The sequence below is a fragment of the Canis lupus genome, chromosome 24, assembly GCF_011100685.1.
Source record: "Canis lupus familiaris isolate Mischka breed German Shepherd chromosome 24, alternate assembly UU_Cfam_GSD_1.0, whole genome shotgun sequence".
Lineage (NCBI taxonomy): Eukaryota > Metazoa > Chordata > Mammalia > Carnivora > Canidae > Canis > Canis lupus.
The window spans coordinates 16,628,740-16,654,406 of NC_049245.1; the positions used below are offsets into that span (position 1 = coordinate 16,628,740).

The window sequence follows — 25,667 nt, forward strand, 5'->3', positions numbered from 1 at the left end:
CCTGTCAAGCACAGAACTCGACTCAGGGCTCAGTCCCAGGACCCTGAGATCCTGACCTGAGCCGAAGTCAGGATTTTCTTAGTGACTGAGCCACGCAGGTGCCCCAGTTGGCCCCCTCTTTATTACATTTGTTTTCTTTATCTTTTCTATAGTGGATGATAACTATATATATTTCTTCTCTTTCAGGCTTGCTAAAGTTCAAGAAAATACTATTGCTTCTTTAAGAAATGCTGCTAGTCATGTAAGTGATCCTCTTTTTTTAAAGATTTTGGGACTGTTGGTCCAAGGGTGGCAAAGTAGAGAAATGTGGGCCTGGGGAGTCTTTTCCATTAATAGCTTATAAAAGTTAAGTAGGTCAAAATGCATGCTTCTTCTGAATATGATTCTAAGTGACAAGAAAGTATCTCTGAGCATTTGATTTTAGATTCTTGGTGGAGATTGGGATGAAAACTATAGAATCATTAGCATTTTTGTTTGAGATTACACATTTTGAGTGATTGGGGCAAGAAGAACATTCCCAATTAAGCATTGGTTTTCATTAACTGAATATTTTCCTCATTCAGATACTTTGGAAATAATGCTTATGGAAGGATTTGATGGTGGTTTTATGTAACTTAAGTCAGTCTATATCTTGCATACCAACTTGATTATGTTAAATTTCTTAATTCCTTTTATCCATTTATAAAAGGTTAGAGTCCATTTTTTAGTTTTTAGTTTTTTTCAGCAACTTGACATTTTTAATCAAGAATCTGAGATTCCCCTGTCTCCCCCTGCTGCCTTGTACCTGACTGAAAAACCTCATGCTCCATAGTTGTTTTTTTTTTTTTTTTTAATATTTTATTTATTTATTCGGGGGAGGGGAGGGGACAGAGACACAGGCAGAGGGAGAAGCAGGCTCCACGCAGGGAGCCCAACGTGGGACTTGATCCTGGGTCTCCAGGATCACACCCCAGGCTGCAGGCGGCGCTAAACCGCTGCGCCACCAGGGCTGCCCTCATGCTCCATAGTTAAACTAGGGAAAAAATGAAGGAACAGCTCTTTTTTTTTTTTTTTTTTTTTCCTATTTTTTTCTGCAGTGTCCTCCACATGCCTTAAACTTAGTTCAACAAGTAAACTTGATTAGTGTGATGTTTAGCTTTATAATTTATATGAGCAAACATCTAGTCTAAGACATACTTTTTCTGTTATTTCAGCATTGCTAAAATTGGTAAGGATTTTACAGCTTTTTTTTTTTAAGATTTTATTTCATGAGGCACAGAAAGAGAGAGGCAGAGACTTAGGCAGAAGGAGAGGGAAGCTCCATCTAAGGAGCCCGATGTGGGATTCGATCCCGGGACTCTGGGATCACTCCCTGAGCCGAAGACAGATGCTCAACTGCTGAGCCTCCCAGGCATCCTATTTTACAACTTTCTAAGCCTTGCATCATGGTGTCATGGGCAGCATTTTTTCCCCTTTTAGTGGTATATAAAGCATCTTATAACTCATGACATCTTACATTAATTAGTGTTTAAAAATATTAATAGCACATACTTTTGTCTTTGTGTTGGAAGGATAATATTAAATCTATGAGTATATTGGACTCTGGTTCAGTATTTGGAACCAATTTTAGTTCATTGTAGCTAACTATTCTAAACATTGTCTTATTAGGTGTAAACATGAAGATCCTGTTAAGGAACTTTCAGTGTCTCCATGCCTTTTTTTTTTTTTTTTTTTTTTTTTTAAGAGTGGGACAGAGGGAGAGGGAGAGAGAGAATCTTAGGTAGGATCCACACCCAACGCAGAGCCTAATATGGGGTTTGATCTCACAACCTGAGCTGAACACAAAAGTCGGTTGCTAAACTGAGCCACCTAGGTGCCACTCTGCTTTTTGAGAGAGCATTTCATTAAGCTTTTGTTCTTCCGTGTTCTGTTGAGATCCTTAAAACTCATGGATCACATTTTAGAATACTATATGCTAGTTTTTAATGGCTTGTTTGTTTTAATGTTAAAACCTGTCCTTGAAAGAGGTTCTGGTATGTTACTGGCTTCTTTTTTTTTTTAAGGTTGTTTTTTTTTTTTTAATATTTTATTTTTTTATTTATTCATGAAAGACAGGGAGGCAGAGAGAGACAGGCAGAGGGAGAAGCAGGCTCCATGCAGGGATCCCAATGCGGGACTCAGTCCCGGGTCTCCAGGATCACACCCTGGGCTGAAGGCGGTGCTAAACAGCTGAGCCACCCGGGCTGCCCTACTGGCTTATTTCTTAAAGCTCACACTTGGATTTTGGAATTAAGTTTTATCTCTCGGTAAAATTATCTTCCTAAACGGTGGTGATCATGTAAAGTTCAACGTTTAAACTAAGCTATAATTTGTTTAATTATTATTGCTATTTAAGGATGTTAGGGTTTGTTCTTAGTAGAAATGCTTTGTGTTATTTGTCCTGTTTTTAGCACTATAGGGAGCTAAACTTATTTCCTGCTTCAGAAGTCATCAAGGAAATGGGCTTCTTGGATACTAGTCTATGGTCACATGTGCTCACAAAATTAGATTCCCCCCTCCCCACCAAAAGTTCAGGAAGGGCTGGAAGCATATCATCCGTCTTGACACAAGCATTTCTCTGGTCTGCAGTAACATATAGATTCTTAGATCTTGTTTCCTTTGATCCCAACCGGCTTTCTTTCAGTGAAGGCACACCTTTGTGGGTCATTTATGTTCTCAGCTTTATTTGGATTAATTTCTATGTCAGAATGGGTTTGACTTAGAAAAATGCTTCCTTAACTTACTCTTGTCATTCTCCCTCCCATTGAAGCTTCTTAAAGAGATGGGGCTCATGTGACACTACTCTTGACCTCCCCTGCCCTTGCTGCTTCTGTCTCCTCACAGTCCTCATCCTTTTCTCTTTACTCCACTTGTGGGATTTTGCCAAGGGAGGCTGGAAGGTATGCTGCTCGAGTGCACCAGGGTGCAGAGCTGAGGCACTCCAGCTTCTTCTTTTCCCTGCTCATCTTGGAGGGTCAGCTGTCTGGCTTTGGCCCTCTGCACCCAGTTCCTGGGAGGCTCCATTTCTGCTGATAGCAGTAGCAGAGGTGACAGGCTGGCCACTGCCACAGAGTATTCCTGGGGTGTGTTTGGGTGGATAGTTGCCCTTGTTTTTCAGCAGGGAAGAGCAATTCTTAAAATTGTTGTAAGTGAAGAAATTACCTCTTAGAAAAAGCTTGCAGCATAACATTAATTCATGAGGAAGTTCTTCGTTTTGTGTACAGATCTGTGGATTTATTGTGAACAGTAAATTTCTTATATCCTTGTAGTTTTAGGTGTATTGTGGGCCAGACAATGCTTTTCAAATACTTGTTTCCTTTATTTCTGTTAGGGTGCAGCCTTTGTAGAATTTGATGTACATCTTTCAAAAGATTTTGTGCCTGTGGTGTATCATGATCTCACCTGTTGTTTGACAATGAAAAAGGTATGTTGAAATTCCTTCATTTTATTTTATGTTATTTTACTTAATTTTTAAGAGAGGGAGATGGGGAGGAGCAGATGGAGATGGAGAAAGAACTTTTTTTTTCTTTTTTTTTTTTTACATTTTATTTATTTATGAGAGACACACAGAAAGAGACAGAAAGAGGCAGAGACAGAGGCAGAGGGAGAAGCAGGCTCCACTCAGGGAGCCTGATGTGAGACTCGATCCTGGGATTACAGGATCAGGCCCTGGGCTAAAGGCGGCGCTAAACCACTGAGCCACCCGGGCTGCCCTGGAGAAAGAATGTTAAGCTGGCTCCATGCCTAGGGCAAAGGCTGACATGGGGCTTGATCTCAGAACCCTGAGGTCATGACCTGAGCCGAAATCAAGTCAGAGGCTAAACCTAGTGAGCCACTCTGATGTCCCCCAATTCCTTAATTTTTAAAGTCTTACAGTTGGGGATAGGTTTAAACACTAGGAAGCTTGTTTTTACATATGTGTATTGTTATTTATTAGAGTTGATCAGTTCATGTTTTTTGGTCAATTACTGCCAATTCATTCCTTTGTCAAGTTCTTGCAACATTGAGAGAGTGGGGAAACAGGAGTAATAAAGTAGGGTCTCTGTATTGCTGAATTTGCTTTCTTCTGTTCTCTGACAAAAGGACATTCCAGGTGGCTTCTGTATCAGTTTGCTGCTGTTCTGTATTGAAGCAAGAGAGAAAGCTATCATAGTATCTGTTTTCTAGGCTCCCTTCTATTTCTAGCTCAAGGTTTTCCTCAAATTAATAGATTAGTATGATTTGACCAAAATGAGAAGAGCCACAGTAGAAAAGGACTTTGGAGCTGGATAGTGAAGTAAGGGGAATTTAAGAGGACAGAGGCTCGAGGCAAGGGGAGTAGTAGCGTGGCCAAAGGTACGGTATGTATGGTAAGCCTGGACAGGAGTAGAGAATGGCACAACGGAGAAGAAAGTCCAGAAGGAGATTTGAAAATGCATGTAGTTTCTTGGAAATTATTATAATTGTTGTGCAAACGTCATTATGATAATTGCAGAGTGTTTAACCTTTACTATACAAATTCACAAAGTGATTTCTTAAGGACCTAAGCTAGGAGGATTTGTTTGGTATTTTCTATAAAACTGCTGGGTAGTCATTTTCCTTTGAGATGATTTAAAGTTAAGGCAGTTTGCTAACAAGTATGACATTCTACCAGACGCGAGTGTTGTGGTATACATACACGGCGAGGTACTTTTATCTGCCTGCTTGTGGATTTGAGTAAGTCATGGGGCTTTGGATTACTATGATATATGGAAAAGCACGCTTCCGTTTCTAGAAGGGTACCCCACTGATTTTGCATACATGAAGGGGCTAGGCTATGTCTTTGTTGATAGACCATAGGGGCTGACCCTTCTCATCTATAGTCTTCAGAAAGGGAGGGCAGAAGATGCACCAACTTAGGTAGTAGAGGTAAAATAACAGAAAGGAGCAGATTGTTTTGCTCTGGGGAAAAAAATCCAAAGCGGAACAGGAAGGAATGGAGCAGTAAGGATCTTTGTAAGATTGAGCTTAATGAATTGAGGTGTAATTCCTAAAAATCTGTGAGACTTAATTGAAGAGTGTTACTGATCGCATTTTCACCAGACTTGGTCTTGCTCTTAAATTGAATCTGGATAAATTAGAGAATTTTACTTATTTTTAGTTTTACTTTCTAAGCTAGTATTTTCCTTACAAAACCAATTTGTGTTCATTATAAAACTATCGAAGATCATAAAATGAAAAATAAGTCTTCTTTTCCCCTTTCTCCTTGGTCACACTCCGTTACTCTTAGGAGTTTCTTGTATATCCTTTAGAAGAGCTTGATGCATACATGGGTTTATATCATAATTAATGTGAATGAATATAAATGTAATGGATTTTAGCATATTTGTTGGATTGATGATTTATTGGTGGTCTGTTAACTCATTTCCTTAAGGTAGAGGTGCCTAAGCAGTGTAACATTTGATATGGTAATAAAATCTAATAAAAAAGACTTGCTCATAGGAAAAACATTTATACTAGATTAGAGTTCCTGTTAAGTATTACTGATTAAAGCTAATCAGACTTTTTCCCCCCATGACCTTTGATTTCTGTGGCTATTTTATTTTATTTTATTTTTTTAATTTTTATTTATTTATGATAGTCACAGAGAGAGAGAGAGAGAGGCAGAGACACAGGCAGAGGGAGAAGCAGGCTCCATGCACCGGGAGCCCGACGTGGGATTCGATCCCGGGTCTCCAGGATCAGGCCCTGGGCCAAAGGCAGGCGCCAAACCGCTGCGCCACCCAGGGATCCCCTCTGTGGCTATTTTAAACCAAACTTAGGTTTAAAAGGTTTAGAAAAGTTTAGAAACTATTGACAGAAATTAATCGTTCTATAGCATATTGATTGCATAGTCATGTACAGTCTGGATATAGATGTCAAATAAATTGCGAATAGCATGACAGGAAGTAGGGGAAATTACTGATTTCTGGCTTTGTTCTCAGTACATCTTCAGGGCCCTGTCCTCTTCCCACCTATTTTTTTCTTTCAGGCACTCCCACCTACATTAAAAACTAAAATTAGGGGATACCTGGGTGGCTCAGCGGTTTAGCGCCTGCCTTCGGCCCAGGGCGTGATGCTGGAGTCCTGGGATCAAGTCCCACATTGGGCTCCCTGCATGGAGCCTGCTTCTCCCTCTGCCTGTCTCTCTCTCTCTCTCATAAATAAATAAAATCTTAAAAAAAAAAATTAAAACTAGAATTTAAGAACTAGAAGATGGTATTTAAAAAAAAAAAAAAGAGGGCCTCCCCTGCATGGACTCCCTGTGGCCTCCAAACAACTGTCCTCATCATTCACTAAGTTGGGATGTTAGACCTGTCTAGGGTTAAACATTCAGTAATAATTTGAAGCCTGTTTTTCTCTTTATTTTCTTTGTAGAAATTTGATGCTGATCCAGTTGAATTATTTGAAATTCCAGTAAAGGAATTAACATTTGACCAACTCCAGTTGTTAAAGGTAGTAATGATAACATAAAATGTGATTGTTCTTTAGTTTTAAAATGATTTAGACTTGTTTATGGTATTATTCTCTTTGTGCATGGAGATGACTGTATATTCAGCATGAGTAGAGTATATGCTTTGGTTTTCTATTAGGAAGAATGGGCTTGCACTAATCCATCTGTCTTCTCTAACAGTTCCTCCACCCCCACTCCACTGTTTTGCATATGTGAAGGCTATAAGTCTTTGTTAGAAGACACAGGGGCTGACCCCTCTCATTCATAGTCTTAGGTTGCCCTCTGGTCGCTTTTGCCCTTCTTTATATAACTGTCACTATTTTACCACTGGCCTTGTATGCTGTCCTTGGTTTTTAAACTTCTCTCACTATCTAAGATCTTTGTATATATTTTATTTTTTATGCCATGTAATTTTATATGATCATTCTTCCTGTTCTCATTAGATAGCTATATAAATGATTGAGTATGAACAGTTTCTTAAGAATTTTTATATTCTTTCCTACTTGGGTATTTGATCATGATCTTATGTGTATGTGTATGCGGTTAGTGTTATTCTTACTGAATTGATAATTCCACATTTTACAGTTTTAACTGGCTAGCTTTTCAAGTTACGGTTCTGTTAACCATAACTTCATAAACTAAGGCTTTTTTTTCTGATTGCATTTTGTGTGTGTGTGTGTGTGTGTTTTCTAGCTTGCTCATGTGACTGCCCTAAAATCTAAAGATCTGAAAGGTATGTACCAATATGGAAGCACTATTTTCATTTCATAGTTAACATATATATAATATATATTTAACATACTCTTGGTTATTTTAACGAATGTAGTATTGGGCTCGCTAAGTGATTCTTATGAGTTTTTACTTTTACGAGTTTTCTTACCTTGATGATCAAGTTCTTTGTAATTTTGTACCTACCATTTTTTTCCAAACATTCTTAACCAAAGAACAAAGTGGAGGCTATATCAAGTATGAAAGCTGGCTCCAGAGCCAGGAATATGAATCCAACTCTAACAGTTAGGTATGACCTAGGGTAGGTTACTTTAACAATTCTGTCCCTCAGTTTCCCCAAACTTGTCCTGCCTATAAAATCCCTTTGTAATTCTACTTTACTTGGCACTCTCAGAACTTCATAGTTTGTGCCATTTGTTTGAAGTTTAGTGTATCCTTTTTTTTAACCCTTTATTCTGTATATGTCCTGTCTCTTCAATTATACTATAAATCTAAGGTAAAAAAAAAAAAAATCTCTCTAAGGTAGAAAACATGTTTTTGTATTCCCTGAGATACTTAAAATGTTCTGTATGTAGTAGATACTCATTAGATATTTATCTGCAGTTGTGATAACTGAAATGATTTTTTGAAGATATTGTAAAGTGTTAGAGACTCCAGAGGTTATCCCCAGAGCATTGATACGACTTTGTAGGCTTTGTAGCTATTTCATGACTTTTAATAATAAAATTAATTTTATTTTTGTTTTTAGTATTTTTTATTTTTATTTTTTAATTTATATGACTTTAGTCTTTGTAATATAGTTTTCTTTTTAAGAAAAGTTTATTTAGTTTGATATTTTTTTTCCTCTTAGAAAACCATTCTTGTGTATCTTGAGATATAATCTATTTTGGATTTAATGGTAGTGGTAACAAAAGCACAATGGTAGCTTTAAATTCTCTTAATTTCTATTTTCTGAGCTGATTTTGATATTTCAAATAGTAGCCTTAACAAGAGGACACAGCTCTTAATTCCATTGACAAATAACAAATTACTGCTGGTGACTACTTTGTAAAAAACTAATATTAAAGTGTTTATGAGAAGATACTTTTGGGGCCTCAGACTTGATGTTTCTGTGAAAAATGTTGCAAACTAGTTTTCACTAAAGATGCTTATTTCAAAATGGAGGTTTTAATGGTTAAACATACAAGAGCCTTCAAAAAATACTGCATATTAAAAGGATCTCTGTAATTACCTCTGGATCTTTTTTTTTTTCTTTTTTCATCCTAAGAATTCAGGTTAAGATCTTAGGGATAAAATGGCATTTTGTCTAAGTTTTTATAATTTAAAATTTCAGAATCTGTGATTGAGGAAGAAAATTCTTTTTCTGAAAATCAGCCATTTCCTTCTCTTAAAATGGTAAGTTCTTAGGAAAACTAGCACGAAACTATCTCATTAATTCTGTTAAGACTAAATAATTTATTTTGGTCTCTTAAATGGGCAGTAAAAAGCCTGTCAAAGATAGCATTTATATAAACTTGTCATTGATTCTTTTTAGAGAAAATACATTTTTTATGGTGTAGCTATGCTTTTTTTTAAAGAGTAACTTAACTGCTCAAATGAGTAAAAATTCCCACTTCAATGGGTTAATTTGATAAGAATTTGGTAAGAACAGGAAAGTCACATATTTCTGTATATAAATAAGAAATAGAAGGCAACAGAAAAAGGGGTGGGAGGAACATATGGTGGGAGAGCATTTTTACAATATTTAAAACTATTTCTGGGGCTCCTGGCTGGCTTACTTGGAGGATCATGGGACTCTTGATTTCAGGGTCATGAGTTCTAGCTCCATGATAGATGTAGAGATTATCTAAATAAAAACTTGAGAAAGAAACACCAAACCATTCCTTAGCTTTTAGAGAGAAATGAGATTCTCCAACTGAAGAAAGTAAGTACCCAGGTTACTCAAAATGAAACACAAATTTCAAGAATTCACCTGAAAAAATATAACAAATACTAGCATGAAGATTTAAAAACTAGACCTAACTCATACAGGAATCCCTTTAACAGTATCAGGCAAGCCTCTGTGGATGCCAGGCACTCCTTGGTCATGCTAAGTCTGCTTTTTTTCCTACTGGCTCCATTTCATAATTTCTGTTCTTCATTGTCTTTCTGGTGATGTTAGGTACAGTAGATGTCTTAGGTAACAGTAGGTCATTTCAGTTTGTCATGATTACTAATACAACAGAAAAGATACAAGAGAGCCTTTCCAGATATTTATGAAGCCTGGCCAAGTAACGTCATTCCTTCTGACTCAAAAATCTGAAATCATTTGGTTCTGAGAAATCTCATGCTTCCTAGATTTGTGATTAAAAACAGTTTTAAAAATTGTATGTTAATGGTTTAACATTTACTTAGCCAAATAAGTTGAGCACACTTTTTACTCACTCACTTTGCACTGTCACTATAATTTAATCACAATTTTATTTTATTATTTTTTTTTTAAGATTTTATTTATTTACTCATGAGAGACACCCGGGGGGTGGGGGGGGCAGAGACACACGCAGAGGGAGAAGCAGGCTCCATGCAGGGAGCCTGACATGGGACTCCATCCCAGGACTCCAGGATCATGCTCTGGGCTGAAGACAGGCGCTCAACCACTGAGCCACCCAGGGATCCCCTAATCACAATTTTAAAATCAACAAAGGCCAAATAAAATCACAGTTTGTTTGTTTTTAAGAAAGGAAAGGAGAGCTTGCGTGGGGAATGGGTGAGGGGCAGAGGGGAGAGAATTCTTAAAGCAGGCTCCATGCTCAGTGGGGCTCAATTTCATCACCCTGAGATCATGGCTAGAGCTGAAACCAAGAGTCGGGTACTTAACCCACTGAGCCACCCAGGCACTCCTAATATCTCAATTTGAAAGAGAATCTTTGTAAATTTGATGTTTAGTAGTCTCAACACTAACCTACATTATTGTCCTTATTTTTCTAATTTTGCATTGGCCCAGTTAAAATGTGATAGATACATTAAATAAAGCTAAAGACAGAGAAGAAAGTCAAAAAGCCCCACATGAAATTGAGTAACACTGTTTTAGGCACTGTACTTCCATGTACCTGGTTAATATAGACCTGAGACCTATGATGGTGAAAGAGTTTGAGGTTAAGAATGCATTGTTGTGGTAGTGGTGCATCTGCCATCACAGATGTTGCCTAAGACTACTGCTTTTGCTGTTTAATTTCTTTTGACTTCCTTATTTAACTTAATCATCAACAACATTGTTAGTTTGGGTATAAGAAAGTACGCTGAAGGCACAAAACATGTTATCCTTACTTAGTGGTATGTTTTACCATAGGTTGCTTTTTGTAATAATTCTGTTTTCCTTTTTTTCTTCTCTTATTCTGCCACTCATCTCGCCAAAAAACAAAATACAATTCACCTCCAACAAACAAAACTCTAGGTTTTAGAGTCTTTGCCAGAAGATGTAGGGTTTAACATAGAGATAAAATGGATCTGCCAACAAAGGGTAAGTAATCCTTGATGTAACACATTCCCCCCCCCCCCCGTTTTTTTAAATGCATTTGTTTCCATTTCCTTGTTTTAATGGAAAGGTGAAGCTGAAATCTTAATGTGGCTTCTTCTAACATTATTAACCTTTTTGATAAAGCATACTTTATCCTTATACTATATGTGAGTACTTAAAATTAATGATGAATGTATTATAGTATAAATTTTAATTTACATGTGTCTCATGCACATTAACATGGATGGTTTCTGGACATACTTATAAAATGAACAATGGAAACTGGACAGTTATAACTTTATAACTGATTAGTTTTTGCTTTCTGTGACCTTGGGCAGATTACTTTAACAACTCTATCCCTCAGTTTCCCCAAAACTTGTACTGCCTACAAAATCCCTTTGTAATTGTACTTTACTTGGCACTCCCAGAACTTCTAGTTTGTGCCATTTTTTTGAAGTTTAGTGGATCCTTTTTTTAACCTTTTATTCTGTATATGTCTTGTCTCTTCAACTAAACATATATTTTAAATAATTCCTTAAGCAGTTTTATATTAAGTGGCAGTTGCTAGTAATAGTTAACCAAGAAAAGAAATTTCTGCAGGTATGTTTTAAATCATTCCCAAATTTAGTCATTCTTTTGTTCAATAGTTCTATATTGAAAAGCTGCTGTGGGCGAGGCATCTTGTGGCTGCTTGGTTTGAGTAGTAAACAGAATAAACCTTGTTTTCTTGGAATTTGTAGTCTAGTTGAGGAAAACAATTAACTATTGAATATATCAGGTAGGGATATGTGCAAATGGTTGAGATGCATTGTTAAGAGGTTGTTGGGGCTGGGGGCCTGGAAGTGGGTAATTAGGGTATGTTGGGCAATCAGAGCAGTATCTTGGAAATTGTTTTCGTCAGAATAATTTATACCTGCCCTCAAATCTTGCCTTCTAAGTAGCTGTTTATGATAAGCTGGTCCTGGTTAACATAGTAAGTTTTTCTTAAGGGATTATTTTAGTTTTCTGAGCTTTTAGGATTATTTTAATGACTGATATACAAAACATCTAATATTTGAGTATCAACAGGGCTCTTAGTATCTTAATTGTATTTAGAAAATATTTTTATTACTTGCTGAGGGTATTTGATATGTCTAAGAGCCAAAGAATGAGATTTTTAATTAGTAAAAATTACTTGGGTTTTTTGCTGGGAGGCACTTGGGTGGCTCAGTTGTTTGGACATCCATCTGTTGATCTCAGCTCAGGTCTTGATCTCAGGGTCTTGACTTTAAGCCCCACCCTGGGCATGGAGCCTACCTGAAAAATAAATTACCTGGGTTTTTTTGTAATGAGTTAGTAAATGAAGTGGAGTTCTTTTGTCTAACAGTTCATAAAGATCATATAAATTTTTTTTAAAAGATTTTATTTATTTGAGGGGGCACATGAGTTAGGGGGGTGGTAGAGAAGCAAACTTCTCCCTGAGCATGGAGCCAGATGCAGGGCTCAATCCTAGGACCCTGAGATCATGATCTGAGCCAAAGTCAGATGTTTAACCAACTGAGCCAGCCAAGTGCCCCTATATAAAAATATTTTAAAGGCACTAGAGTGCAATTTCCAGAGTTTTAACTTTTATTTTGCTAACTTTATTAAAGCAAAAGTTTATTGATGGTGTAATTGCTTTATACATAAACGTCTCTATCTGAATTATGACAGCTGCACCATCACTAAGTAGCTGTATGGTCTTGGACAAGTTCTTAATCTTTTTAGACCTTTGTTTTTCCTCATGTAAAAGAAGAGTTGGATTAGATGTTCCCAAGATTTTTTTTCTGGTACTGAGATTGTAGGATATTTAATGGCTTTTATTTTCCTGTTTATTTCTTCCACATAGGATGGAATATGGGATGGTAATTTATCAACATATTTTGACATGAATCTGTTTTTGGATATAATTTTAAAAACTGTCTTAGAAAATTCTGGGAAGAGGAGAATAGTGTTTTCTTCATTTGATGCAGATATTTGCACAATGTGAGTAATAATTTTTTTCACCTATACTCTTAGATATAAGTAGCTGGGACGTAGGGTACAAAGATTGTGGTTGGAGGTTGCCCACACTTTACCTTTGATTTGACCTCTCAGTCAGGTTATATATATTTTCACATCCCTTCAGGACTACCTGCAGGATGCCCTCCCCACTCCCTCAGTGAATGCTATACCTACTGGATCCTAGTGCCTCACACCTTATGTTTTGTTTTATAGGCATGGAACATCCTCCTAACCAAATTGTAAGCCCTCAAGGGCTTCCTCATTGCCCATTTCTTTGTTTGTTTGTTTCTTTCTTTCTTTCTTTTTTTTTTTTTTTTGAGATTTTATTTATTTATTCATGAGAGATACAGAGGGAGGCAGAGGGAGGAGGAGCAGGCTCCATACAGGAGCCTGATGTGGGACTCAATCCCGGAACTCCAGGATCACGTCTGGATCTGAAGGCAGATCCTCAACTGCTGAGCCACCCAGGCGTCTCTCATTGCCCATTTCTGAAAATATTTTAGTTCTTGTGTAGAATGATTTAAAATTTATCTTTTTTTGATTAAAAGATACATGTTAATGGTGATCATATCTCAGTAATGGGATTAAGCTCTTTCAGAAGGTGATTTCTTTATATTTTTAGAGTTTCCTAAAATTCCTGTATTAGAATTATCTCCCTAATGAGAGTATTTTTTAATGGTCTTTTTTAGGGTTCGGCAGAAGCAGAACAAGTACCCCATATTATTTTTGACTCAAGGAAAATCTGATATTTACCCTGAACTCATGGACCTCAGATCTCGGACAACCCCCATTGCAATGAGCTTTGCACAATTTGAAAACCTACTGGTATGTTATGCTTGATTTTTAAATTATTTTAATTTTTAAAGATGTCTTAGAGTAGTAGTAAAGTTTTCATTTTATTTACACATCCCATTGCTTAGTTTTGACACATTTATAAGAAGCTGATAGCTATACTTAAGTAAGGATATTAGATCTCAATGAAAAGCAGTAAATGAACAATAAAGTATTTTTTTGCAGGCCTAGGTTAAGTAAGTTTTTGTAGTTTTCTAAGTGGATTTTATGAATCATCTAAAATGGCTAGATAAAATTTGTAAACTTGTCTGATAAAATAACTTGGAAGAAAAAGTTCTAACATTTTTTCTCTCTCCCCACTCTACCTTGGGGAACACTGATGTAGAGTATGACCATTTAGCACTTGCAGCTAATAATTTACTTTTTCGTGAATAATTTTTCTTTTAGGGGATAAATGCACACACTGAAGACCTTCTCAGAAACCCATCCTATATCCAGGAGGCAAAAGCTAAGGGACTAGTCATATTTTGCTGGGGTGATGATACCAACGATCCGGAAAACAGAAAGAAACTGAAGGAACTTGGAGTTAATGGTCTAATTTACGATAGGTATTTGTTTTTCATAAAAAGTTTTCTTGGATTGTTAAAAAATAAATAGTTATTTTATAAAAAATAATATTAAACTTAGTTAAGTTAAAATTCTGTAGTTCAGCCTGAGGTTTATCTTAACATTTATCAGTGGAATAAGTCTGGAGTGTAGTACAAACACTTGGGAAGCTTATTAAATATTTGGATACGTGGGCTCCAAACTGGATATACTGTCATGGGGTGGGGACGCTGTCTCCTAGACTTCTCTGCACCAACTTTCTTGGGGATCTCCTCCAGTTCTGTGGCTTTTCTTACCTTTATTCTTCCATATTTGTATCTTCAGCCTTTCTGTCTCTTTCTCCTGACCACTGAAACTTTTATATCAGCTACCAAAACCTGTTCTTTTCTATAGACTTTCTGATTTCAGTATAATTGACAACTCATGTCTTTTGGTTTCTCATTCTAAATCCTTGGTGTCTTTGTAGCTCTGTTCCTAAACTCATACTCCAAAACCAGTCAGACAGAATCTTGTTGATGCTGTCTTCAGAATATATCCTGAATGTATCCACTCACCAGGTTTACTACTGTCATCTCCTTAGACACCTCATTTCTCATGAGGCTTATTGAAGTCCATCTGCTGTCTATTTTCAGCACAGCAGCAGGAGGGAGCCTGTTCTAACTGAAGTCAGATCCTGTTACTGCTTTAAACTCTCCCACAATTCTCTTTGTCACCTAAACTAAAATCCAAGGACCTTCCAAGGCCTTATGAGAGCTGATTCCCATCTTCCTCCAGCCCCCACCCCAACATACCCACACAAACATAAGCTCCACAAGGACAGGCTCTTTACTTGTTTTGTTCACTGCTATATCTCCAAAAGTTAGAACAATGTGTGACACACAGTAGGGGTTAAGTATTTGTTGAACAAAATGTTTTTCATTTTTCTTACAAGCTCCCTTGACGTTTATAAGTTTGAGAGCCACTAATCTGAGACGAAAAGATTGCTTAATATAAAGAAATTTTGGGTTAGAAGGGATGTGATTTAGTCTGCTGAGGGGTTACCAGGCTCACTAATACTTGAGCCATAACATTAAAGAGTAAGTGATGGGACAGCCCGGGTGGCTCAGCGGTTTAGTGCTGCCTTCAGCCCAGGGCCTGATCCTGGAGACCCCGGATCGAGTCCCACATCAGGCTCCCTGAATGGAGCCTGCTTCTGCCTCTGTCTCTGCCTGTCTCTCTCTCTCTCTCTCTCTCTCTCCCCCTCTCCCTGTGTGTATCTCTCATGAATAAATAAATAAAATCTTAAAAAAAAAAAAAAAAAGTAAGTGATGAAATTCCTTACCAAGCCTGTTTTAAAAAATACCTTTCCTTGGATTTAGTTCACTTTATTGTTTGTCTTGTCCCATATAGTTAGATGACTTATAATAGACAATTCCAACTAATTAAAGGAAAATAAAATTTTTACATTAACCGTTTAAAAAATGCTGAGTTTAGCAAAATTTTGAGGAATGTTTTTTTTGAGGAAGAGAAAGGAATGATTGCAAATGTTTTCAGGCAAGAAAATGTATTGTGAGACATACTATGTATGACTTTGTAGAGTATACATATTTTAGGCAGATTCTTAACCTTACTTTGTTAAAGTCGAATTGTCACAATGTGATGGAGAACAGGAAGATACTTTGTGATATAAAAGATCTGAAGAAAGTGAGTTCTTTCTGACCTGGGATCAAAAAGAGTAATTTTAAAGAGGAAGCATTGAGTTAGTTTTTGGGAGTGGCTAAGTTTGCTTTGACAGTATCTGAGTTTTAGGCAGAGCAATAGCAGGACTCAGGGCAAGACTATGTTTTGAAGGTGTGGAAGATATGGAGGAGACAATTCAGGAAGGGGCTCCTATTAGGGTCTGTTAGAGTTGATGCTTACCCTTGAAAGTTTTTATGTTTTATTTATTTATCTTTTCTTTTTAAAGATTTTATTTATTTACTCATGAGAGACCCATAGAGGCAGAGACACAGATAGAGGGAGAAGCAGGCTCCATGCAGGGAACCCGATGTGGAACTCGATCCCAGGACTCTGGGACCACACCCTGAGCTGAAGGCAGACCTTTAACTGCTGAGCCACCCAGGCGATCCAAGTTTTTATGTTTTAAAGAACTACGTGTGTGTGTATGCAAGGTTTACAATAAAAGCCAGGAGTCCCCTATGCCTGTCCCTTTCATTGTTTTTAGCAGAGTGAGGTCCTGTGCCTGAGTTTTGTTTTGTTTTGTTTTGTTTGTTTGTTTTGTTTTTGAGAAAGAAAGCATGTGAACATGTAAAACAGGGTGAGGGGCAGAGAGAGAGGGAGAGGATCTTAAGCAAACTCCGTGCCCAGTGTGGAACATGACTTGGGGCTCAGTCTCATGACCCTGAGATCATAACCTTAAACCAAAATCACACTTAACCAACAGAGCCACCCAGATGCCCCACCCTAATGTTTTTCTAGCTTTTTCTTCTGCTATGTAATATGCTTATGCTGTTATTTTTTATTATTATTACAAATTTAGATACAAAGGTTTTGAATGATTAATAATTTGGGGAGCCTTTGATTTATTTTACATTGGTGAAGAATTGTTGAGAGTGGGTGTTTTAGTTGATCAAAAATGATTCTCTTCTTTTACAAAGGCAATAACACATTGTAGATTTTACATTTAATCATGGTTTTGTAATGCATTATTTCATATGAAGAGCTATCTTGATTTCCTGATATTTTGGATTTTTGCATTTGTGATAATTGAGTAAGATGACCTTTATTTATTTATTTTTTTTTAAGATGACCTTTAATTTACCTTTCTCAGCTGGTTGTTGTCTCATTTTGGTATGGGGAAATGCTTGCCTCAGAGTAATTACACAATGTTTCCTCTTTTTATAAAAAAAAGAATTACTGTGGTCAAATGATTGAAAATAAATCCAATAACAGATATTCATGTTTAAAGAACAGTATCATTAGATTTGAGGTCTCCCATGTGCCTCTGTCTAATTCAATTTCCTTATTTCCTCCTTCAGGTATAACTGATTATCAAATTATTATTCTCTTAAAAAATTTTTTAAATATTTTATTTATTTATTCATAAGAGAGCCCAACATGGGACTCGATCCCGGGTCTCCAGGATCAGGCCCTGGGCTGAAGGCGGCGCTAAACCGCTGAACCACCCAGGCTGCCCCCCAAAAATTTTTTTAAAGATTTTATTTATTTATTCATGAGAGACACAGAGAGGCAGAGACAGGAGAAGCAGGCTCCATGCAAGGAGCCTGATGTGGGACTCAATCCCGGGACTCCGGGATCACGCCCTAAGCCTAAGGCAGACCGCTCAACCACTGAGCCACCCAGGCATCCCTCTTTTTAAAAAATTTAAATTCTTATTTCTGTCACTAAATAATATACCATTTGGTTTCTCGTGGCTTTAAACTTCATTTGTATTTTTTCTCCTGCTTGTTGTAACAACTTTCTAAAAGTTAATGTATTTGTTCTATATAGCTATAATTTATTCATCTTCATGGCTATATAATATTCATGGCTATGCCTCTACTACAGTTTATTCTGTATGAGAACATTTAGGTAGTTGCCACGTTTTTCTTTTGCAGTGTTTGCTGTAAACATTGTTGAGCCAGGCCCTCTAGAATACATGTGTATTTCTAGGGCAATGACTTTTCAAACCTTTTTGACCCAACCCAATTAGAAATTCATTCTACATTGTGACCAAGTACACACATTGGTACAATATCTACAAGTATGTACCTGAAACAGAATTTTAAAAATAATGGCCCTTGGATATTTTCTATTTGTATGTGTACTTTTGAAATGCTAGTTCATTTTGTCACTTGCCTTCACCTTTTTAAATTCTAGTCTTAACTTGCCAAACTTATTTTGCAATCCATTGTAATGCATCTGTTTGTCAGGTATTGGAAGTACATCAGGAATATGGTCCTCTGGAGTGGGTGGTTCTATATTCCTTGGTTCTGTACCCATTGTAGCCTGCTCACAGTTCTCAGGAGTAGGCCAGTGCATAATAAACTGTCAGGTAGAGTGGCTACTTCAGCACATAGTTAAGACAAGCTATATGTAAATAAGATTCAGTTTCGGGCTCACTAGGGCACTCTGTCCTTAGGTTACAGCGCTGGTAGAATGGCATGGCAGTGGCCCTTTTGGAGTGATAGCCCTTAACACACCTTCCTTTTTGCTCAGACTGCTCTAGTATAGACTCACTGACGACTTTGGGTTACAGCTGTCATCCTGAGTGAAGACTGCTCCTGGACCCTTCCTGTGTCAGAACTCCCATTTTCTATTGTCCAGATCTTTTTTGCTTTCCTGTCATTTTTATGGAACACATCCTTCAGTATCTTCTTGAGAAAGGAAGACGTGGAAAGTAAATGTTTGATCTTGCATGCCTGGAAGTACTGTGGCTGGGCATAAAATTTCATGTTAGAAATCATTTCTTTTGGGATTTTAAAAGCCTTTCTCCAGTCACATTCACAGTTTCAGTGTTAGTGTTGAGCAGTGTGAAACCATATTGATTCTTGTTCCTGCACATGTGATTTCTTTGTTTCCTATCTTGAAGCTTGGAGAGTCTTGTCACCAGTGTTGTAAAATTTCATAGAGGCGGATCTTGGTGTGGATCTGGTTTCATCCCTTGTTCTGGGCACATGACAGCCCATCTAATCTGTTGATACATGTCCTTGAAGATGCAGAGAATTTTGTGAATTATTCTTTGATTTTTATCTCTTCCATTTTTCTGGGTTCCCCCCTCCCTTTGTAGAAATTCTTCAATTTACATACTATTCACTCTTGGACCAAACTTATGTTTTCTCCTATTTTCTATTTTTGTCTTTTTGCTCTGCTTTGAAAGATTTCGCCAACCTTATCATCCACCGGTCTATTGAGGTTTTTGTGTCTTTGATTTTAAGAACTGTCTTTTTTTTCTCTGAGTGCTCTATTCTCCCTTGTATATATCATCCTGTTTTGGTTCAGTGAACTATTCTATGAAGGCATCAAGGACCTTTTTTTTGATCTGTGAAGTTTTCTTCTCTTTGACTCCCTACCTTACATGTTAGAAGCTTTTCTCAGTTGTTTGGAAATCCTTGGCTGCTTCTCATGGTAAGAAATTGGGATCTAGGAAGCTTGTTAGAGGCTCTTAGTGTGTGAATGGGGCTTGTTGGATTTCACTGTGGGGTGATCTGGGTGGCCTGTTTGGTCATACTGCTGATGTCAGTAGATTTAGAACTGTACTTTTTGGCTGACCAGATTCCTCACAGAAGAATCTATATAAACTACCTAGAGGATCCAGATCTGGCTCCCAGGGTTCTTGGGATTCAGGTAAGGGAAGAGAGCTGGGGAAGGGAGGGCATGTCTCTGAATTTTGCATGTGTTATATGTACGGACTGTCTAATTCCCCTGGTGCTGGTGGCTTTATAAAATGCCTGGTCTTCTAGTCATCCATTCCAAGAGATTTCCTGTTAAGTTCTCAAAATCAACAGAAGGGTGGGTGGTTTGAGATGTGGGGCAGCCTCTGTGGCAGGAAGTTAGGAAGAATTGGGGGAGATGCTTACTGCTACTCAGCCTTCACTTATCCTCCCTGTTTTAGCTGCTGTCACCCTCCCCAGTGCTAGGGGAATCTGGTGCTGCTTTTAACTCAGCCTTCTCATGTTTTCCACTACTGGCTTGTGATTTGCCCTTTTCTGTTCTGCTAACTGAAATACTTTGTTATTACGTGCATCTGTTTTCCAGCTTCCAAAATTTTGTTGCTGTGTATTTTTTTTCTCCATACGCATGGATTCTTTTTTAATCCTTTTATTTTCTCTTTAATGGGATATACAGGGAAAGTATAGTTGCTTCTGTTTTCAGTCTGATATCTTGACCCAGAGGTCACTTCTCATTCTCTTAGAAATTCTTTCCTACTAAGATGTCACAGCGACCTCTGTTGTAGTACCTTACGTGAGTTGCCTGGCCATCCTCTCTCTGCTGATGGGCAGTGCAGTGCTGCCAGTGTCACATGGGGCTTTTTCTGGCCTCTTAACTATGGGTACCTGGACAGTTCACATAGTGCAGATCTTCAGTGCTTTGAAGTCCCAACTGGGTATGAATTCCAGCTCTGCCTCTTAATAGCTTCCCATCTATCTGTAAAATACAGCATTGCCGATTGGCTTTGAGAGAAGATATGTGAAGAATTGATCAATAGTAAACTACAGGTTTATTTCATTTTCTGATTCAGTTGCTTTGTAACCGTTCTTTTTCATCATGAGCACAAAAGGAAATGCTACTATTCTGCATTTTTGGAAAGATGGAGAAGAAGTATTTTAAAATTGAACTGATAATTACATCTTTTAAAAAGTTGAGGGGGGAGGCCTTTTGTACTATGGATGTTCCAGGCTTTCTGTAATCAGATACTCCTGAAAAGGTTAAGTCAGATCTTAAGTAAACCATAAAATTATACTATTTTATGTTTTGTGTTTGTTTCATCATAGGATATATGATTGGATGCCTGAACAGCCAAATATATTCCAAGTGGAACAGTTGGAACGCCTGAAGCAAGAATTGCCAGAGCTTAAGAGCTGTTTGTGTCCTACTGTTAGCCGCTTTGTCCCCTCATCTTTGTGTGGGGAGCCTGACATTCACGTGGATGCTAATGGCATCGATAACGTGGAGAGTGCTTAGTTTTTATTGGGCAGAGGCCATTTTGGGGCATGCACTGATGTTTTGGGTATTCACTTGTCATCATTGAGCATTGTTTATCTATGCCTTCTAGCTCAGTCCAATGAAGCAATAATGAAGTATTTTACTCTTTCACTACAATTCTTGCTAGAATTTCAAGTATGCTATTTAAATCACTTGGCCAGGTATAATTACCAGTCAGTCTCTTTACAATGAAAAAATTTATTGGTTGGCAAGCATATTAAACTAAATATATAAACATATAATGTTAAACAAATGTTCAGTAAAAGCATAGTGCTTTGAAATTAACTATATAAATATATTTACAGTTCTTAACAACTTTCATTTGATCAGGTCTGAAATATTTAGCACTTGAGGAACATGACTGTGCATAATTATACCTGACCACGGAAAAAATAAGTACCTCAAATGCATGCATTTGCACTGGTGATTCCAACTGCACAAATCTTTGTGCCATCTATGTATATATGTATTTTTTACATGGATTGACATGCACAGACACCATTTTCATTCAGTATGAACCTTGAGGCTGCTGCCATTCTCCCTCTTAACCAAACCAATGCCTGTGTAAACAGCCTGGAGGTAATCCTTGAAAAATTGTTTCATAAGTCTTTCAAAAGTTGTTTTGCATAAATGTTAAAATTTCAAAATGCTGCAGGGTAATTTAATGTATAAAATATTAGAAGTATGTACTGCATACTTAATAGATCATAATGTATAAATTCTATTCAGTGCATGCTTTAGGTTTTAAGCATGAGATTGTATACGTTTACTGTAAGTCCTTGCATCTGTGGTGCTAGGTGAGTGTGAGAAGGTGTCAAGGACTGAAAATATTTTGTTGCCTAAAAAAAAGCCTGTTTGTAGGTATTTTCAATATGCTTATTTTAAGTGTCTCTCACTACCTATTACACACCATTGCTTTGTGAGTTTGTTTTGTGTTGTGTGTGTGTGTGTGTGTGTGTTGTACAGTAGTTAAATCTCCACGCAGAAAAATAAATGTCCTGAATTCTCATATTGGTATTCTTTATTGGTTAATGTATATCAGGCATGTAATTTATTCAGAAGTGTAGAAGATTTTTCTAAATGTAAATGTGTTTTTTTTTAAGGATTATACTAAGGTTTCTTTAATTAGATGCTGATTGTTTAGGCATAACTGTAACTTAAGAATGAATGTTAAATAAAATATACAGGTTTATTTTCTTCCTTATAGAACAAAATTTCAAGAAGGTATTTTATAGAATTGATTCTATATTATTATTATGAGAAATTAGAATTTAGGAATTGGAATCCTACCCTAAAATGATGGTTTATTGCATCTACCTTTGCATGTTCTTCACCAGGCAATCTCTTTATGCATTGACAAATTTTAGTACTAGCTAAGAACCTAAGACTTGGAATAACATATTGTGTCTTTTTGCTTTTTAAGCCAAACAATGCAATTGTGGTTCAATCTTAATTGTGTGAAGATAGGCTTTGAACTGCTATGGTATTGTGCTGTAACACCAATATTTAATGGAAAAGAGTTTAGGAAATACAGTCTTCGGCAAGGGTTTTATATACTTTTCCCACATTGAATGAGATTTTCCAACACATTGGTGTGAGTTAGGCAGTTTTAGAAAACTTCTGAAAAAGAACTCATTTTCTTTGTCTACAGAACTTTGTACAATACAGTGACTGTTACCTTATGGTAACTTGATTAGCCATAGGTGTGCATTTCTGGTCCTGTTCAGTTTGCTCTCCTCCCCTATGCCTTTCTAGTCTAGTGGCAGTGCAGCTCCATGTTGAAGACTCAACAGATCATTAAGGGAAAGGAGGGGTGATGGGGAGAGGGGGAGTTTCCTAACAGTGTAATTTGCTGCGAAGAGTTCACAAAGACTGCTTATGACGCAGACAGAACCTCACTGCTTCCTTTCTTTCCTGTCCCTTCCCAACCTTAGAAACCAGGATTAGCAGACAGTTCAATCATAGCAAGCATGAGCTCTCCATTTTATAGGACTAAATCCAGGCTTCCATATCACTCTGCTTCGGCCACACTATACCCATGGTAGGCCCTGGCCATGCCATGCTCCTACACTATTCCATGTCTGTAGCCATGTACCCTCTGCCTGGAAGCCCTCTCCCCACACTTTCTCCCTGCCAAACTCCCTTCCCCTGAGCCATCAGCCTGTGTCCTCTGAGTCCGTCCTGAAACTGCTTTTACTTCATAGCCGTATGTTCATAACCTTGATCATGCCATGCATCTTAGTACATTGTAGGTAGGCACAGTTGTTTGTCTCACCTACCAGGCTGCAGGCTCTTTCAAAGGCAGGGGACTTGTCTTACTCTTTTTATTTCCACAGTGCGTGGAACATAGTAGAAAATAAATGTTGGAATTGTTGGGATAATATAATTTGTATCAAATGTCCTTTTAAATTAAGAGATTAATTATGTTTACTAAGAGTGTAAACTTTGGTTTACATTTTGACAGTTGGAAGTTTGTTGATGTCAATTTTAAATGTAGAGGTATAATGTTAAAATCACTTTATATTTTCTGGAAATTGAGTGCAATGTTTGATAAAACACCGCCATTGTTCTCTGGTGTTTTCTACTCTCTGGAATTCTGTACTGTAACTGACTGGATGTAAATGGGAGGAATATAGTTCATTCATGTGTCAGTAGTGCCTGAGGGCTACCACAGCCACCCATTACCTCACTCTCATCGTTCCTTGTGTCTTCTCCGCTCCCAACTCCACGCTTATGCCTACCTCAGTACCCCTTTCCTTTGTCTGAAATGCCTTCTCTGTCTTCCTTCTGTGTCCAGCTCAGGTGCCACCTCCTCCATAAAACTTTGCTCAGCTTTTGATCTGAATCATGATGCAAACAAATGCATACAGCCTTTAAATCTCACTACTTCATTTTACAGCTGGGCTCATAAACCCAGAGAAGTTAACTGACCAGGTTGGTACTAGAACTGGGTTTTGTGATTCCTAATCCCATGTTCTTAAACTATGCTGCCTTCTGAATTCTTGTGGCGTTTGTTAGCATGTGCTTTCTTACAGTCTTTTTATGTGCCTGTTCTATTTCCCTAAGATTGTAAGCCCCTTAAGGGCAGGGACTTCTTTGCATTTCTAGCACTACTATAGTGTTCTCTACTTAGTTATAAACTAGGCAAATAAATGGCGGTGGCAATGATCCTAGTTTCCTAACTCAGATTGTTTCACAGTGTACATTCAGTGTTGTATGGCATGCTTGGCTATGTTGTCTGGAGTGTGTATGCTTGTGTGTATGTGTGTGCATGTGTGTTTGCATGTATACTCATGGAGTTCTCCATGCTGCCCCAGTTGTTTGGGGTCACAGATGGGTTACCACAAACCAATTTTCTACTCTGTGCTGAATGAGAACAAGGACTAAACAGGAAGATGAGGTCCAGTTTTTCCCCCAGGCCTGGCTGGCCTTTCCTACGGTGATACACCTAAATCCTGGGGCTGGTAGTCTGGTAGTGCAGAATGCGCTGCCATGGATAGGACTTGGGTGACCTGTGGGGTGGCTGTCTCATTGGTCCTGGTGGAGTGTCTTTGCCCTTTGTGCCTTGGCCCTTCACACTGTGATTACATTCTGTCCTTCACACTTTCACTGGTTTGGCACTCTAGGTTGGCAGTGGAGTCCTGTTAGTTTAGATTTGAATATAACTTATTTGCATTTTAGGTTTGGATTGTGTATTTTGGGGGTAGGAAGCAAAGTATACATATGAAGAATATTGCATTGTTCTTGAGTGGAAATTTATTCACATACAATCTTAGTTTATATGGTTTCAGAAATGGATTTGAAAGGTTTAAAATGCAAGAGTGTATGATTAAGACCAAATATGTGTCAGAGATAAGAGAAAGACCCTGGGTGGCTCAGCAGTTTAGCACCTGCCTTCGGCCCAGGGTGTGATCCTGGAGTTCCAGGATCAAGTCCCACATCGGGCTCCCTGCATGGAGCCTGCTTCTCCCTCTGCCTGTGTCTCTGCCTCTCTCTCTGTGTATCTCTCATGAATAAATATAAAATCTTTAAAAAAAGATAATAGTTTGAAACAAAGCTCCTGAGCCCTTGCAGAATGGGGTAGAGATCAGGGTTTGTGAAGCCACTTAGGGCCACAGCTTTTTTTTTTTTTTTTCTTTTTTAAAAGATTTTATTTATTCATAAGAGACATAGAGAGGCAGAGACATAGGCAGAGGGAGAAGCAGGCTCCTTGCAAGGAGCCCGATGCAGGACTTGATCCCCAGACCTGGGATCACCCTCTGAGCCGAAGGCAGATGGTCAATTGCGGAGCTACCCAGGCATCCCTGGGCACAGCCTTTATAAACTTAGAGGCCAGGGTAGCGTTTGTGGTGTGTTCAGAGAATGAAGGAGCTATCCCGAAAATGGAGAAGATAGGCTTTTTTAACGGATTTTAAAGGGAAGTGATAGAAATGCATTTTAAAATAATGAAGAAAGTAGTAGTAGTAGTACAGGAATAATAAAATAAGTGCAGAGATTAATTTATCTAATCCTCTACTAAATTGGTCCAAGCATACATCTTCTCCAAGCTAAAACAGAAATGCAGACGGGAAAAGTGAACTTCTGGAACTTACTTGCATATTTGCAAAGGTAAACTGTGTAATGTCACAGGAAGAAAACTAAAAGTTTAGCAGAAGTCTGTCCCATGGTTTCAAGTGTGTCTCTTTGCAGCCCAGACTTCACCCGTAAGCCCACATTCACACATCCAGTTGTCTGTCTGCATTTCCACTTGGAGGTGTAATGGGCACCTCACATGTAATATGCCTCCGAAAAACCCTTCTTCCGCTAAAACTGTTCCCATTCATCCTCTGGTGATCTGTGTCACAATAAGTGGCACCCAAGAGTATTACA

At 37.9% G+C, this 25,667-nt stretch overlaps 1 protein-coding gene across 2 annotated transcripts in view; it reads left to right on the top strand.

The window, feature by feature from the left end:
* The window catches only part of GPCPD1 (glycerophosphocholine phosphodiesterase 1), a 54,899-nt gene extending 30,919 nt beyond the window's left edge, over window positions 1–23,980 (top strand). The window contains exons 11-21 of one of the 2 annotated variants that reach the window (XM_038571676.1): window positions 187–241; window positions 3,350–3,442; window positions 6,394–6,471; window positions 7,163–7,202; window positions 8,532–8,593; window positions 10,632–10,697; window positions 12,562–12,698; window positions 13,406–13,541; window positions 13,956–14,116; window positions 19,368–19,439; window positions 20,588–20,724. In XM_038571676.1, coding sequence (XP_038427604.1) covers window positions 187–241; window positions 3,350–3,442; window positions 6,394–6,471; window positions 7,163–7,202; window positions 8,532–8,593; window positions 10,632–10,697; window positions 12,562–12,698; window positions 13,406–13,541; window positions 13,956–14,116; window positions 19,368–19,392 — 853 coding nt within the window. In that variant the 3' untranslated portion in view covers window positions 19,393–19,439; window positions 20,588–20,724. Of the gene's footprint in view, window positions 1–186; window positions 242–3,349; window positions 3,443–6,393; window positions 6,472–7,162; window positions 7,203–8,531; window positions 8,594–10,631; window positions 10,698–12,561; window positions 12,699–13,405; window positions 13,542–13,955; window positions 14,117–19,367; window positions 19,440–20,587 lie in introns of both variants that reach the window. The other variant, XM_038571675.1, reaches the window with a different exon arrangement.
* Window positions 23,981–25,667: the final 1,687 nt, after the last annotated feature.